Raw genomic sequence first — 15514 nt, forward strand, 5'->3', positions numbered from 1 at the left:
TTGGACATTAGTCTGATGAAGGTGACAGTACTAGTGTATTCATCGAAACGTCACACTCTTATATATATCAATGCTAGAAGCGTCCGTTTGAAGAATATGTCATTTTAATCAAATTATGTGTGTCAAATATGACGGGAAAAATGTAATTTATATATAATTATGTATGTTACGATATTTAAAATTTAGATATGCCTAGTGTTGAGAATTAACTTTATAGTATATATATAAATAAAAAAATATTGAACACATGCCTCTCTAACTTCTATTTTATTGTCCAAACTGTACATAAAACAACATACATGTACCATACTGAAATTTGATTTGTTTTGTTTAACTTCTTATTAACAGCCAGGGACATTTAAAGCTGACATCGCAAGTTTAAAAGATTTCGCTTTGAAATAAAAAAAAATATAATTTTTGAAATGGTTTGGAGATGTTCCCTGTGATAAATATATATCTTCCGGTCACCGTTTCCAAGGAAGTGGCCGACATGTTAGTTGGAAGTCTGCTTAGATACAAGACTGGGGACCAGTGCCTATACAAACGCGATACCCGTCAAACCGGTTTCCATTGGGTCCCAGGCTCGGTTATAACCGGAACAAGGACGTTAAGCGCCACCAATCAATCAATCAATCAATCAATCAATCAATCAACCGGTTTCCATTGTAACATTGAACGCTTGACGTGCAACTATGTGAGCTGAGTATCGTAAACACGTGTACAGTTTGTACGTGACCCGACAACCCTCTTTTGAAAATAAAGAATGGACTCACCTGATAACGTGACAGTGGTGTGAAGATGGTCAGCACTTATCAGCTAACATATCAAATTATGTACAAAATAAAATAAAAGGCAAAATAACTAAAATCTTTCCTCTGCATTTCACGTGGCCATGTTGGTTTCTATTCGGAAGTTGAGTGAGGTGTTACGAATGTCATATACTCGCACGTATGAAATGTACGTGCTAGATATATACCTGTATACTATTCTGCGTTGGAAAGATATTTTACACCTGGAAATGTTTATAGCCTACAACACAGGAATTTATTGCACCCCTGTAGAAACCAAGGTAAGGTTTACATTATTTTAAATGTGTTGATACATTGGTTTCACTATTAAAGTAACAGGAGAGGAGAAAATGTAGCGGCCTGACCGGGGTTCGAACCCGGGACCTCCGAACACTAGTGGGGTAATCTACCAATTGAGCTACCTGGTCACCGATGATCGACCCAGTCCAGCCCCGCTACATTCATAGAGTACGTACATGTGTGAAAATGATTTGTTTGATTATTTGTTGATAATATTTACACTCATTTATTATTTTTACTTTTTCAAATTCCGTGTCCATGATCTCTGCTATTTAGAAGAAAACAAAAAATGCAGGAGTGAGTTAGTTTCGTAACGTCTTTTGATATTGTAGAGATATTGTTGTGACGCAATGTGCTAGCATTGCCATAATGATAATCGGACTCGCGTGCACGCGCGCTTTTAAATGCACAGATCCCAGGCCTATTATCCAAGCAGACCTCAACTAAAACGTCTACCACTTCCTTGGAAACGGTACCGGACTATCTATATTTATCCTAGGGAACATCTCCAAAATTAGATTTTTTCTTATTTCATAGCGAAAGCCTTTTAACTTGCGTTGTCAGCTTTAAGGACGTGTCAGGTTTTGGAGGTGGAGGAAAGCAGAGTACCCGGAGAAAAACCACCGGCCTACGGTCAGTACCTGGCAACTGCTCAGTACCTGACAACTGCCCCACGTGGGTTTCGAACTCGCAACCAAGAGGTGGAGGGCTAGTGATAAAGTGTCGGGACACCTTAACCACTAGGCCACCGGAGCCCTCCATACTGAAAATTCTAACTAAGTTTGAAGTGATTTTATAGGGCATTAGACAAATAATGCTGAAAAATGTGATTTCCTTATCTAAAAGTTTGTTTAACGTCCTATTAACAGCAAAGGTCATTTAAGGACGGCCTCCCGTGCGTGCGACATGCATGCGTGTGTTGAGTGCGTATGTGTGTTTTGGAGGCTGCCGTATGTTTGTGTGAAGTCTCCTTATGATAGGCCGGAACTTTTGCCGATTTATAGTGCTACCTCACCGAAGATACCCAGCAGGACACCCCACCCGGTCACATTATACTGACAACAGGTGAACCAGTCGCCCCACTCCTTATATGCTGAGCGCTAAGCAGGAGTAGCAACTACCATTTTTAAAGACTCTGTTATGTCTCGGCCAGGGGACAGAACGCAAAGCCTTCCTCACAGGGGCGAATGCTCAACTAAAGGCCAAAAGCGTGACAACCGCTATACAGTATAGGACCGACTTACAGCATAACTCCTGCCATAGTGAAAAAGGACAGACAAAACGTCATAATTATTGACTTTGCCTAAGCTTTTGACAAAGTTCACCACAAACGACCACAGCACGAACTCAAATACTACGGTCCAACAGGGAACACACGTGCATGGATTACTGACCTTCTTTGATTACTCTACCAAACTTCTGGAGTCCCCCAGGGAACCTGTTTTGGCCCCGTCCTCTTCCCCATCTACATCAATTACTTGCACGAATACATGCAATACAGTTCACTGAGACTTCTTTACAGATGACAATAACATGTACAAGACTATAAAGGACAAGGACGACACACTAAAACTACAACATGACCTTGACCCCGCAGGACAATTGGAGACAGACTGGCTGATAAAAGTTTATCCTGACAAATGTAACGTAGTCAACACTACACGGAAACGTAGCAAAATACAATAAAATGACTAGCCGGAGTTTTCTCTGGCCCTGACACCATGTCTGGTGTTGGGCCAGAGCGCACTAATATATGAAAACGGAAAATTCTCCGACACTGGTGTCGCTAAGATTTTGGTGAAGACAAAATAAATATGGCATGACAGAATACCTGCCTTACATACATGGATAAAAAGATAATTTATTATCCAAAAACACTTATTTCTATTTCAATATTGATGGTTTATTTTGTCCTTCTAGCCCCAACCTTTCTCAGCTCAAATTTGTACACTGTTGACTCGCCATTTTGTAACCGGAACGAAAGTGGACCAAAAAGACCATACATATTATTTATTCTGTTTTACTTCTTAGATTGTCGAAATCAAGAAAAGTCAGCATACTATTTCCCAAAATGTGTTATATTTAATGCTAAAATACATATTTTTACATACTATAACCGGCATACTATATAGATATACATGTTGTATCTCTTTTCGCCCCTTAGTGCCTAGGTTGATTAGGTCGACCGCGAACTGCATAGTTTGCAATATGGCGTCGACTCAAGCGTGACATTTTGACCATCGTAAGGCGAGGATATATACGGACGGAAAAGAAGAAAATCGTTTCGGGACTATATGGGTGTTTTGGGGTAAATAAATATCTACATTGCATTTATAAAACATTCCTACTCACATATTCATTCTTTCCACACACTAATACAATGGAATATCCTCCCCATAGCAGCAGCACAATGCACAACGCCAGAGGACTTCATGACACACCTACCCTATACAGTCCTTGACGGCACCACACACTAAAACATACGCCTGTTTTTACCTCTTATCTATACCATGCACACAAAAATCACAGAAAATAACACCATTTTCGCGTCTTTGCGTCAGGACCCCTTGCAAACAAACGTTAATGTGGTATCTTACTACTTTATATATATATATATAACACAACTACCATGGCCGTCACAACAGAACTGTTTTATTTACCGAGACTGTTTCTATAAGCTTGGCGTGACTTAAGGGATCCGGACAGGTATAGTTCCGGAATTAGATAATAATAATTCAATACACTGAGCCCCCAAACATTGTTGAAGAAGAAGAAGAAGAAGAAGAAGAGTCATCTTCCAATCATCTACAAGATTGAATTATGTGCTTGTCGATTTCAATGTAACCTGTCACAAATAAATGCTACTGTTTCTCATTACAGAGGCTTTCTTCCATACATGTATAGTTGTTTTGATGGTAAATTATTTAGAACATAACACAGACCCTACACACGAATGTATACGATGATATTGAGCAAACATGCAAACGATGGTATTAAAAAGCAAACAGAAATATCTAGATATTTCAATAAATATTGTAAAACATGTTGATTACATTGTTTTCTTTCCTAATTATTTTGTTTACCATCTGCGTTATTGACACCACGTCAGTGCCATCTAGTGTTTTCTAGGTATGTAAGGGGATTTTTCAGTTAAAAAATGTCATAGCGATCAAGTTTCAATATAAGGATTGTTTTTTTTTAATTATTTGTTTTGTAGCTGCATTGGGGTAAGTACATAATTATTTTGTACAAAGCTCATGAAGTTAAATATGTATTTACCCCAATATAAATACACTTCGATGCAGCTACAAACAACAACAAAAAATCAATCCTTAGATATTGTCATAGAAGGTTACATTTTATAAAATTTGCAAAATATCCGGAATCGCATATCTTATAAAGTAAAACGCCTTTGAGACGACCCCCGAATAAGCTTTAGTTCGCATCCGATTCAGAGTCCATATATGTTGATCATTGATATTGGTTCAGGGCGTCTGAACAGAAGACATTTCTCAATAATTTTAAAGCTTGTGTAAAATGTTTACATTCATATCTTACAAATATCATGTTGAATTCTTTAGGTTCATATTATAAATACCCACTTCATAATAATCTGAAAAAATAAATGACCTTCTGTCTATACCAGACGGTTTTCAAGCCACACTGACCCAATTCTACTTAAATGTTAAAATTTTATTTTATTTTCACCTCATCGCTTGAAAAATGCCAAGGTTATGCGCCCTTACAAATTATCATCTTGAACAGGAGTTGTCTTTCTCATTTTGTTTTATCTGTTCGCTTCTCACCATTTGTCTCATTCTCACATACACGCACAATACATTAACCAATGCTAATTTCATTCATTAAATAGCATTAAAAAACAAAATGTTGAACATACATGTACAAAGGAAAAGTTACTGCTTAGGAAATCTTATCAGATGTTATTTTGATTTTTATATGTCTTATAGATATCGCGAGCAGGATAAATTTTGTTATATAATGCATTGAATATTTCTCACCTTTTGATGATGATTTTGTTTTGTGTTTAATGTCCTTTCAACAGCCCTGCTCCCCTGTAAAATATAAACTTTATTTATTTTGCAACAATTGCGAATCAAATTATACTAACTTATTATGTTAATCACTCTGGTTGACTCGGACAGAAGAGCGGAAGATGTCTTTCTGTCAGAGAAAACCCACGTGGTGGAGTAGATGACCCAATACCCGTTTCATGTCCGATAGGTACATGTGTAAATTGAAACCAAGCGGCCAATGTACATGTCTTACCACTGTGTCACCCAGCCATCCTCCTGTTTGTTTAAGGTCCATACGAGTGTGACTTTATTCGTGTTTTGGAAGGCTGCGGTATGTTCGTGTTTGTCTCCCTGTGATAGCGCTGAACAAACTGATGCCAATTTTATAGTGCTACCTCACTGAATCATACTGCCGAAGACGCCCAGTGAGTTATACACCTTTGAGTCAACTCGTACAGAATGATGACAGAATGAAAACTTTTCTCTGGTGTGCATTGCAAAGGTGTGTCCCGTATCCTAGATATGTTCATTCGTACGCCTTAGCATTTCTGCTGCACTTGTTTTATCATAAACTTCACAGAGTATATATAAGTGTCTTCAGGGAGACAGTGGGCTATCTGTTATTCAAGCGCGTCATTCAGCCTTTTTATTGATGTTGTAATTGATAATCTCACTGAGGAGACGGCAATGTGAAGGAATATCGATTCAAGGTAGCACGGACTCGCAATCGGAAACACAAACAGATAAGAAAAGATCCTTACGGACAATGTTTAGTGGTTAAGTGAAAAGAGAAGCATTCGGATTGAACATTAAGATGAAAAACTACAAGAAAATGAAATCTTTATGCCTGATATTTCTCTTGATGACCAGGGATGTTACAGTTTTGGCGTATGAACACACATTTATCAGATTATACCGCGTGGTGCCAGAAGAAAATAGTGTGTATATACTCAATACAAATATTGGAGTCCCGAACCATTTATTTTGTGCAAATCTTTGCCAAAATGAAGAATGTCTGTCATTTTTGTATGATGAAGTCGACAAAAGGTGTGAAACCTACACAAGATTGATCGGGTCTGGGACGGATGAGGACGTAAATACGACAGCCATGTATTTCTACAAGCATTCAGGTAAAACATTTATTTAGTAATATATCTAATCTGATATTTTAGTGGGGGTATACTCTCCATCGGATTTATTTAAACCATATTTGAATTTATATGACTTTTCGGGTGGTATTTCACGTTGGTAGTTTAACGTTATATGGAACGAAATGTTATTGGAACGGAATGTTATTATCAAAAATATTACAACAAAAATTGCTCTTAAACTGTACGTCAATTTGTTTTGGTATTATTCATCATTGAGATCAATATAATTTTTATATCATTCTTAATTTTCCGAACGTTTTTCAGTATTTGAATGAAAATATGTTTAAAGAGTCCCAATTGAATAACATGTTTTTCCCCGTTTCAGGAAAAAAAACATTTTCTTTCAATTGTCCCATTATTTTATGTATGTTGATAATATGATCCGTTCCAATGAGGTAGTAGGTTCAAAGATACACAACCGTTGTTCCACTGCGTGAACTAGTGTCAACACTAATTAAGAAATTTTGTCAATACGAATCATCAGTTTGGAAAAAAGTGATATCAACATAAAAATAATGTTATTTTAGACACAATCAATGAAGGTGTTAAACGTGTGGCAACGTTTATAAACACTGATACATTTGTCAAGCTATGACTGAGTGAGCGATTTGTATTGATTACCTGTACAACGATGTGATGGACATCTACATACATGTTACTCTACCGGTTTGGCTATCGATCGAGAGTGTATACTAACAGGAGAGGGGACTAAATCTTCACCTTAATCGAGATATGGAATAAAAAAGGTTAGTTGGAAAAAGGATTCATGCGTCTAAGTCTTTGTTTATCAATCGAATCTGAAAAACCTTCCTTTCTCTCTATTCATGTTATATCGGTTAAAGGCATATGATTTATGATATTTCCTTGAAAACAGAAAAAAATCCGTTTTAATTGATAAAACTAATGTTCCATGAAAAAAAGTATAAAAATATCTTTTACTTTGAGTATTAAGCTAAAAATGTTTTTTTACGATTGAATTGGTAGGTGACTATTATCAGTACGATAATATATGTATACATGTACCTTCGACTCTGACTTTTAACAAAAACAATGTTTTTTAGAGGGTAAACATATAAACGTAAAAACATAGGTGTGTGGCGTAGTAGTTCTTGGTGCATTTCTGTGAAAAGTTTTAAAGCCAAAGAATGGCATTGATCCCTGGTATATATTTATTGTTGTTATTCAATAATTTTATCAAATACATCACTTGGAATTCAAGTTTCGAAAAGTTCATGAATTGTGAGTTTATACCTAGGATGTCACTGATGCTTAACGTTACTGCCGTCGAACCCTATCTGTGGGTGACGAAAGTTCTTCACAACCAAGACAAGTCTTGACTGTATTAAAATATACTGATGCAATAACAAATCGCATCCCACTCGTGTTACGGTTGCGGGGATAGCCTGTACATGATGTAGGTGTTATTATAATTAACATGAAGTAGGCACGTGGTTTTATATTCACACATATCCGCATTGATCAAAATAGAGAAATAAATTGGCATTTGGATATTTGTATACCGTCAGTCTGACCCAACGGTACTTATTACTTGTTATCGCCATCCATGATTTATGAAAACAGAAACGAGTGGGCCAACAGAAGGGAACAATTTGTCTTCATAGGTGTGCCAATAGTCTGTTTGAAGATCTTTTTACCAAATTTAACACAAATGTTATCTATCTTTGATTTGTTAAATTCCTATTTTGTGTGTGTATTTCTATGGACCCTAGTCGTCTATATATATTACGAAATAAGATCCCATACAGTTCACAGCAATGCACTCAGAATACCATTCGCTTTTCTTGGAATAATAAAATCTAACATGTGTCTGTTCCATAGACTGGGATATCTCAACCCGAGTGTTAGAGTTTTGCCAGTCAGCACGAGGCTTGCCGAGTGTTGGCCAGTCAAACTCTTACACGAGGGTTGAGATATCCTTGCTCGCGAAAAAAAAACCATGATTGATTATTTCTCCCACATACTTGCAACCAAAAGCTTTTATGAAAGTTTTTCATCGCGCCATCTTTAATGCTCCTTGGAATGTGCGTCAAAATTGATGACGTCATCATTTACCACTTGGTTACTCAACGTAAAATTATGACGTTGCGTTATTGTGAGCAGCGTTATATAGCACCAGCCAGCTGTCTTTACACATCCACCCCCCCCCCCCCCCCCCCCCCCCCCCGATTGATCTCTTTTCCCTAGCAACCGCCGGATAACTCTGTGAAGTATGTGAGAAAAGATATGTCTTACAAGACAAAGATTGCATTCATCAAATGTGAATGTGAAATGCTAGTTTTAATATTGAAAAACTAAAACGTTTGGATTGGCGAACTGTTTTTCAGGAGCGGATTGCTCAAGATTTATCGAAGATCTTTGAAGTTTTTTAAAATCCATATTCCATTAATTAATCATCTTGAGTCAACAGTAAAGCCTGTTTTATATTTTCAAAAATAGAAAGTTTGGATAAAGACTCAGCGAGAAATCTGAAATGAAGCTTAGGAATCCAATATATTCGAGGTTGATCCGCATTTTTCTCCTTCTCTGGAATTTTCAAAGATTGCAATACTTACGAATGATTAATCAATATTTCGTCCTAAGAATAAAACGCAATGTTTAGAAAAGATTACCTTGCAGGAAAACCTAGATCCCTGTATTTTGCAAATAGGAAACGTAATTCGGATTGCAGATAAAGAACAAATAATTAACACATTATCTGCAAGCACAACAAACCAACCTGTTGATAGGGAACAACCAACCAATTGAAAAAATAGATTTTTGAAACACTCCTTGTGTATAGAAAGTTGAGCCAAGGATAAAATGTCTGGCAACCTCTGATTGGCCAGTATGTTATGAAGTAAGAAAATAGATATGTAGCCTGATAGGTAACTATCAATAAGAAATGTTGATATAAATTGGTCTTTTCCCCCAAAGGTTCAGGTAATAAAAATTAACAGGTAAACATTTAAGATTTTTGAGAATCTTTACTGCGAAATTCACCCATTTTCAAAATGGCTACCCTGGAGAAACTTTGAGCCGAAGGACCCAACTTTTTTTTTGGATTAGGTGTTATATGAGACCCTAAACTTTTGTTATAAACCATAATTGTCATATTGAATTCAAGAATTTGAATGAAATACTCCAAAACGTTAACACTGAAGTCTACGGAAAAACAATTGGTGGGTTGGTCCCTATAATTCTTTAAGTATAGTTATAACGCCGTGATCGAGAAATACAGACTTGTGCTTTGTTTCTAGTTTAGATTTTAAGTGTATGATCATTTTAATAATCAGAGGCCTGAAGACTTGGATTAACTCTAGCAGTGTATCCAATTTAGCATGTTCCTTCTCATTTCACTCATTTATAAGTATCTAAAATCAACTACTTCGTCTTCTGCTACTACGAACACAATCAAAAATGTATTCGCAGCATTTTCATATTAACTTTTTTCAATTATTATCACTAAAAGTATCCTTGATGCCACAGTCCGTCGGTGACCGTGCATTCTTGGACGACATGGGTTGTGTTAAAAGGGACGTAATACAAAGCAAAGTTACAGCAGAGAGATAGGTATCACTGTAATCTGGACCTTCTATCTCTTTCAGTTCTTTTGTCGTTATTGAACTGTCCCTTTTGGAATGTAAAGGTTCATAAAGTTTGTTTATTGATTCGTATTGATTGCGTTTTACATTCTTTCTAGACAATAATAGCCTGTATTGTTCTGTTGTTCTGTTATTTGTTTTCTTCCGTTTGTTTCTTTTGTCCTCAAGTGACACTTGCCATTAAATATGAACAATGAAAACACATATAGAAATGAACAAAAAGTGCCTTACCGAATTATCTTGCTTAAAAGATCAATCATTTAAAATTCCCCAGAGGCATTGTGTAGATATTGGTCGGTATGCCATTGATTTCGCAATGAAACTATTACCACTGGGGAGTTCCGCATCTTAACCCAGACTCGAAATTCAATGCTTCAGAGGAGACGAACTGTGGGCTCCTTAAGTATCGGAGTGCCTTCTTCGATGTCATTTGTCTAGGAAACCTTAGGATATATTGTACTTTTTATCTGATTGCATGTTGACAGTTAACGGCGTCTTCAGTGAACGCCTACATCAATCAGGGTATTGGTGGGGACAGGTGAAGGTGTTTCGGTAGGGTGGATGGTATAATACCTGATGCATAGAGAGCAGAGAGTGAATTGTCCCCACCCATCTGTTTTGTCCGTGTTGTCATTGTCAATCATCTTCGTGTGGCCTTGGCTTTTCTAGGATGACGTTAAAAGCGATGACAAATAAGCACATTGTCGAATTGTCAAGGGAAAAGGAGATCCCTACACAATATAATGTTACCTTACTGTAGGTCTTAAATTTATATTAAGATGTGTCATTTACAATCATTATTGCTAGTATGTATACTGAACATAGCCAATATCCTAGCAACGATATCAGTAATGCATGTGACATGCCAAGTTGCTTTTAGTGATATTGCGATGATGGTGAATAATTTAGAAGTGCATGTATAATAAGATCACTTGCAGATGGACGGAACAGGTAATTGCTATAATACACCTTGAAAGATAGCCACGTGACTCGAAAATTATTTTAGCAAGCATACAATTATTTTGTGAACAAAACCTGTGTCTAATCCTGTCTTCATCGTTCCGTAAAGTACTTTCAGCGGAAAGCAACATAAAGAAATCGTTCATCAATGATCCAACAGGTCACAAAGTGGTGTCTTGATTCACTGCTCAGCTAGACAAATAATGCCCGGTAGGTAGTAACGAAGTGGTGGATTCCATTGATAGCTGTTCATGGTCTGTTGATGGACTGGTTAAAGGCATATGTTCAAACAGAAGAAAACAAAACAACTTTTCACCGAAGCCAATTAGAATAACTGGTTATTTTGCTGCATTTCTGCAATATACTTTTCATTTAATATCAATTTAACAAAATCTGGCAGCTCAGAGCAAACCCTACTGACATTTTGTTGAGCAGCCGTTTTGAAATCGTGCTGTCTTGTTATCACGTGTGACGTCATTGTCTTGTTATCACGTGTGACGTCATAAGGATATGATGTCAAAGATTTTGATAATCCCGTCCTATTTCCAACGTATAGATTTTGTTCTCTCTTTTTCGTCTTAATTATATAAAAGAAATAGAAAAAAATGATTGATTTCCTGTTATGTAATATATGCTTCACTCGTAAGAAACCATCATGATTTATAATGTGATACTGGGGAAGTATATTATATTTGTCGCGGAAAAAAATAAGACCATCTAAACAGCAAATCCAGTCAAAACAGTGATATTTCACAAGCCTACACATTCCTACTATGGTGCAATTTAACAGAGGTAAAATGATGGATTTTCGGTATGTATCATGGCAGAGCAGGGGACTTGCTCTTGACATGTAATTTGTTAAGCTGTTTATAAATTTCAACATAATAATTGAAAACTATATGTTTAAGGGGATATATTAAGTTCATTTGTATCGCATACAGTATATTGCACAGAATAGTCATGTCGTTTTGTCGACAAGTGTCTAAAGCACAAAATAGGATCATTGGTTTGACAAGATTTGACATTATGATATACACAAACATTGTTTTTATTTTGACCATGAAATTCAAATGGTGGTTGTGAATATCACACAAATATGGTTTATAAGGAGGCATTTCAAGCATAAAAATGTTCTTATTAGACATTATAAAGAATTCTAGACATAGCAGGAAGACTGTTTTTAGAAAAAATTTCAACCGTTGAGTTTGAGGTGAAATATGCATACAATGTACAATGTATTTCTGAAAAAGGGCCAGAACTCACCAGCATAACAATTTGTCTTTAAAAGATCCCTCTTATTATTATCATCATATGTCTTAAAGGTATGATATAGGAGCATTGTATTGATTTAGAATGCCTTCCTTTGTACCATATTTGTGTAATAGTATCACAGCCGCCCTATCCTTTAGACACTTGTGAGCATAACAGCTGGCCTATTTTTTCAAGTTTGGTTATTTGTTGACTTAGAATTATTCCATGCTACATCTTACCACAAAGTTACTCTATAGAAAAACAAACAAAATAAGATAAAAAAACCTCTTATAAGCATCTACAGTGAATTGTTGGTAATTTTAGGAAACTACATGTCAAAAAAACATTTTGGTATATCATATGATTATTTTTGTGCAAATTGTAGATGTATATTTGAGTTGAAATTCAAAATTATTTTCCTATATAGAAGACCCCTAATTATGTTTTCCTTTCTGTCCCACCATCGGTTTATAATGCTATAGTTCCCAAAAAATCGATACACATTTTTATAAGCTATCAACCTAATATCAAAATACAGTTCTTATAATGAAAAAAAACACGCATTGTTCTATTCTACTAACATCATACTACAACATAGTCCTCGAAGCGAAGATATACGCTATCTCTTTCATAATATTCTGTAAAAGAAATTTTATCTATGAAAGACATTATTCTTCATTAAAGGAACTATAATAAAATTCACTGCGACTTATACACGTTTTTTATGATCCCCGTTTTCACCGAAATGAGTGTAATTAATTCTGGTTCGTCTGTCCGTCCGTCTGTCCGCTTCGTTTCGTGCAGTAACTACAATACATGTTAACTGATTTTCATCAATCTTGGCAACAATGTTAAATTCTTAAGGGCCCGGTCAGGTTTGATCGCCACTTGTGCCGCACTTTATTTGACAGAAATATGGCTCCTAGATTAACTAAAACGTCGTTTTCTGCCGTTTTCGTGCAATAAATATAACAAATGTTTACGGATTTTCTTCAAACATGGTAACAAGATTAAATGCCTTAAGGGACCGGCCAAGTTCAATGGCTACTTTTGCCAGACTATATTTGACGGAGTTATGGGCCGTTGATTAAGTCACAACGTCGTATTCTGCAATTTCCGTGAAATATCCTGAACAGTTGTTACCATATTTTCTTCAAACTTGATAACAAGGTTAACTGCTAAATATTTTACGATTATCATCAAGCAGAGGTATCGTCCTTTGATTGATGAAAAATATTATCATTTGGCGTTAAAAACCTCTCAAAAATATGTTCCGAAAATTTTCAAAATTAGGGACAGGATTCAATGCATTAAGGGGTCAGCCAAATGTATGGTAGGGTTTGATAATGATAGATGTGAAGATACCACTAGTAAAATTACTTTACTTTATCCCGTAATAATCAATGCAACATCTAACTTCTGTATAAGGTTTCAAACATTACATTATAGTTCAACAGGATTTAACATGACATGTTCACTAACCTCAAAAATGTGTGGAAAGCGGGGGATATAAAATCCATGTCTTTGCTTGTTGTATTTCAACTAAAGAAATTATGCTCAATTAAATGAACTACATCCATTAAATATCCTCAATTAAACGAATTATTTCCTTTAAAGAGATTACTCTTAACGAATTCAAAGGTATTCTTTTATATTTCTTTTTGCTCTTTTTACCTAGAATTGTATGGCAGGTACCATCGATGACGCAGAAAGCGCTTCACTTTTTCTGAAACACATGATTTCGTTGGTAATTTTAGTCTTTCTTTTTAACTTTTTTGCTTTTAATCGATTGTGAATTGAATTTACGGGTTCGTTAGAGTTATGGTATTCTCTTTCAGTTTTTGCTTCCCTAAACATTTTTTTTTATTTCAGCACTCAGTAGCTGTTCAGATATTCCCTCTCGATACCCGTCGGGTATTTACCAAGGAGTTACGGCAGAAGATAAAATGTACACTTTCTTCTGTTACTTTGATCTGACCGGGGTACAATGGATAGTAAGTAGACAACAACATGGACTACATTTCACCTGGATAACCAAATGAATTCAAAGAAATATATATATGACCTCTTTGTTATTTATCGAGTGTATGCATATTTCCACTGTTGAGTTTTAAAGAAATACGTTTTGTTAACGAGTTTGTTTTTGTCTGATGGGCATTATATCAGCTTATTAATGCGCATCACTTAATTAGATTAAATAGATTAAGGAGGGCTATTTAGATTTCACCTAACGTGACCAGGGTGTCATTTTAGTATGATTGTACTGTCAGTGGTCCAATCATTCGGCGATACCTTCATTGAATAAGATTGAAGTGTAACAAGTATGTCATAGACAAACAAGATTTCTACTATAATCATCGAACTATAGTTTAATTAATATCAATAAATAATTGCTTCCATTTCCAAGGATATACAATCATCAATACTTTAGCATCAATGACGCGTGAAGGACGAAAAAAAAAGATATTATCTTCAGTGTCTTTTGTGCAATTCTTTAAATGTAGCTAATATCAAAAATGGAATTGTTAAAAGTTTTGGGATGATGCGTGTAATCCCTAAATTTAAATATGAACTCAAGAACCTAATATAATTAAAGTTCCTTCATCGATTTCGACATTAAACTGTTGTATTACTGACGACGAATCAGCTTGATGATGCATTTACTATTTACAAAAAAATTGTACAAAATACACATACGAAATTTACACCTTTTACAATAAATTTAGAGTAAGACATAGCAGAGCAAAACTGAACATACAGCATCATACAGCTGTTTAAGGCTTGTAAGACCTGGCAGGCCCTGTAGTGATAATGGGCGACCACACACCACCGTAATAGTTCTAACGAAATGCCAATCAAGGTTTGATTTGTGACGCAGGTGATTCAGAGAAGACTCAATGGAGTTGTCGATTTCCATCGCACCTGGAATGAATATAAGAAAGGCTTCGGAGATCTCTATGGAAACTTCTGGATTGGCAAGTTATGAACTTTGTTAATATGCATATCATAGATATAATATCATTTTTTTTTTACGAGCCCGTCTAATTTGTATATTAATCAGTAAAACATAGCAGACATATCCAGTACATGGCATATACATGTATATAGTTTAAAGTTTAACAGTGTATAAACAATTTAAAATAATTCCTATGTACGTATTTCAATACTGTACAGCTGATACATAACGTAAGTAACACTGATAATTTAATACGCCAATCATGTTTACATTTTTTTTCTGTTTAAGGCAATGATTTCCTTCACCTCGTTACAAACACTCCGAGGATTCTACGTATAGAAGTTGAGTTCTTGGACGGGACTGAAGGATATGCGCAATACGCAAACTTCCAGGTGGCCAATGAAGATCAGAAGTACAAACTTGTTCTGAATGGTTTTACTGGCAATTTGTGTAAGTGTTTCCTTTCTTCCGG

At 35.8% G+C, this 15514-nt stretch overlaps 1 protein-coding gene across 1 annotated transcript; it reads left to right on the forward strand.

Moving 5' to 3' along the window:
• The first annotated feature begins 5849 nt into the window (after nucleotides 1–5849).
• On the forward strand, nucleotides 5850–15090 carry LOC117319233 (fibrinogen alpha chain-like). The gene is made up of 3 exons (XM_033874066.1): nucleotides 5850–6252; nucleotides 13959–14080; nucleotides 14965–15090. The coding sequence occupies exons 1-3, from the start codon at nucleotides 5937–5939 to the stop codon at nucleotides 15070–15072; spliced, it is 546 nt and encodes a 181-aa protein (XP_033729957.1). The 5' UTR covers nucleotides 5850–5936; the 3' UTR covers nucleotides 15073–15090.
• Nucleotides 15091–15514: the final 424 nt, after the last annotated feature.

Source organism: Pecten maximus, unplaced genomic scaffold (genome assembly GCF_902652985.1).
Source record: "Pecten maximus unplaced genomic scaffold, xPecMax1.1, whole genome shotgun sequence".
Classification (NCBI taxonomy): Eukaryota; Metazoa; Mollusca; class Bivalvia; order Pectinida; family Pectinidae; genus Pecten; species Pecten maximus.